Source organism: Octopus bimaculoides, chromosome 5 (assembly GCF_001194135.2).
Source record: "Octopus bimaculoides isolate UCB-OBI-ISO-001 chromosome 5, ASM119413v2, whole genome shotgun sequence".
NCBI lineage: Eukaryota > Metazoa > Mollusca > Cephalopoda > Octopoda > Octopodidae > Octopus > Octopus bimaculoides.
The window spans coordinates 110,398,361-110,400,904 of record NC_068985.1 but is presented as its reverse complement, the minus strand read 5'-3'; the positions used below and the strand labels follow the sequence as shown (position 1 = coordinate 110,400,904).

Below are 2,544 nucleotides of genomic sequence, written 5' to 3'. Positions count from 1 at the left end.
ATATCCATATATATATATATCCATATATATATATATATCCATATATATATATATCCATATATATAAATATATCCATATATATATATATATATATATGTGCGGGTGACACGTAAAAGCACCCACTACACTCTCTGAGTGGTTGGCGTTAGGAAGGGCATCCAGCTGTAGAAACTCTGCCAAATTAGATTGGAGCCTGGTGTAGCCATCCGGTTGCACCAGTCCTCAGTCAAATCGTCCAACCCATGCTAGCATGGAAAGCGGACGTTAAACGATGATGATGATGATGATATATATATATATATATATATATATACACACACACACACACACATGATGGGCTTCCTCACAGTTTCTGTCAACCAAATTCACTCAGAAGGCATTGGTCAGCCTGGGGCCATACTAGAAGACACTTGTCAAAGGTGCTGCACAGTGGGACTGAACTTGAAACAGCATGATCGCAAAGTAAACTTCTTTGCCACACAACTACGCTTGCAGCTGTCTTTATTTGGTCTTTAACATATTCGGTCCGATAAAATGGTTGCCATACCTGGATACATCCAACAAGGAAGGTCACTGCCATGGCTATTCCTAATTTCACTGGATAGGTCACATCAGTCTCCTCATCAATGATGCTTTGGGTAACTGAGTTATTCCCAGTGACGCTCTGTGTGTAGGCATCTGTACTGGATTCGATAATGCTGGATGTGGAAGCTGTGAGGTTTGCTGCTCGTGTTGTTATGCCCTCTGCACTGGCAAGCTTGCTGTAATTTTTGTCAACTGTCGCACCAACCATTAAACATACAACAGCAAATGTTCCTACAATCATTACAAAACAAACAAATAAATAAATAAATAAAAATAAACATTAATTAATTAATATTAAAAATAAGCATTATTTAATATTAATATTAAAAATAAGCATTCGATGACTGGCACCCATGCCAACATCGTCTCCTTCATTGGACACGAAACTCAGCTTGTGAAGACCTGTTGGGGCAAGCGAAAGCAAAATCGTCATGACACCTGTGCCCAGCATCGCCTTTCAAGCGAGATCGTTGCCAGTACCCCTGGTCTGGCTCTTGTGCAGGTGACACATAAAATACACCATTTTGAGCGTGGCTGTTGCCAGTACCGCCTGACTGGCCTTCGTGCCGGTGGCACGTAAAAGCACCCACTACACTCTCGGAGTGGTTGGCGTTAGGAAGGGCATCCAGCTGTAGAAACTCTGCCAAATCAGATTGGAGCCTGGTGTAGCCATCTGGTTTCACCAGTCCTCAGTCACATCGTCCAACCCATGCTAGCATGGAAAGCGGATGTTAAACGATGATGATGATGATGATGATGATGATGAAGCATAAGTACCAGCTGGCAGAATCATTAACACACTTAGTGGTATTTCACCTGTCCTTACATTTCCGAGTTCAAATTCTGCTGAGGTCCGCTTTGTCTTTCTTCTTTATGGGGTTGATGGGATAAGTACCAGCTCAGCACTGGGGTTGATGTTCTCGACTTATTCCATCTCACAAAACTGCTGGCCTTGTGCCAAACACTGAAATCAATATTAAAACTAACTATGTGTTTCAATAGAAGCAACTTATCTTATTTCTTTATTGCCCACAAGGGGCTAAACATAGAGGGGATAAACAAGGACAGACAAAGGGGTTAAGTCGATTACATCGACCCCAGTGCGTAACTGGTACTTAATTTATCGACCCCGAAAGGATGAAAGGTAAAGTTGACCTCAGCGGAATTTGAACTCAGAACGTAGCGGCCGACGAAATACCGCTAAGCATTTTGCCCGGCGCGCTAACGTTTCAGCCAGCTCGTCACCTTTAAATCAACTTATCTTTGGAGGAAATGTTTCACATGTCCACTAGCAATGTTGTCGTTGTCGACGTCGTCATCATTTCTGTTACTTACTAGCACTCTGTCGGCTATGACCAGAGGTTTAACAACAACTCCCCCACCATGCACACATACACATATGAAGACATACACATGCATATGCTCGTATGTCCAGATACATATATGCATCATCATCATCATCGTTTAACGTCCGCTTTCCATGCTAGCATGGGTTGGACGATTTGACTGAGGACTGGTGAAACCGGATGGCAACACCAGGCTCCAGTCTGCCATGCATTAAACAACAAAAGAGGGGGAAAAACACACTTAGAAGAGTGTAACACAAAAAATATACAAAACATATACCTACCAATAGAGACGTGTCGCGAGGATCCAAAGAAGAAATATATCAAAACTGGGAAAAATGAAACGTATAAGCCATGTATTGGTGGGAGCTGTGTAAGGAGTCCATAGGCCATTCCTGCAGATAAAGATAACAAATAGAGAAAAATAAAAATATAGTTATTTCATGTATATTTTTTTTTGCTGATTTACGTAACTTTTATTTTGAGGTTAATTATTTTTTAAAAGTTGATTGCATGTCATTTTGTCTCTGAACCATCCATTATTGAAATAGTTTATTTGCCAGGTTATACATAAGCCATAAATATGTTCTATTCCATTTTTTTTTTTTTTTTT

At 40.7% G+C, this 2,544-nt stretch overlaps 1 protein-coding gene across 6 annotated transcripts in view; it reads right to left on the bottom strand.

Annotated features, from left to right (window-relative positions):
* Positions 1-2,544, bottom strand: part of LOC106873475 (sulfate transporter) — a 208,335-nt gene that overhangs the window by 40,637 nt on the left and 165,154 nt on the right. For all 6 annotated transcript variants that reach the window (XM_052967943.1, XM_052967945.1, XM_052967944.1 and 3 more), the window contains 2 exons: positions 2,216-2,326; positions 548-816 (listed from right to left, as the gene is read on the bottom strand). In XM_052967943.1, the coding sequence (XP_052823903.1) occupies positions 548-816; positions 2,216-2,326 (380 nt within the window). The remainder of the gene's footprint in view (positions 1-547; positions 817-2,215; positions 2,327-2,544) is intronic.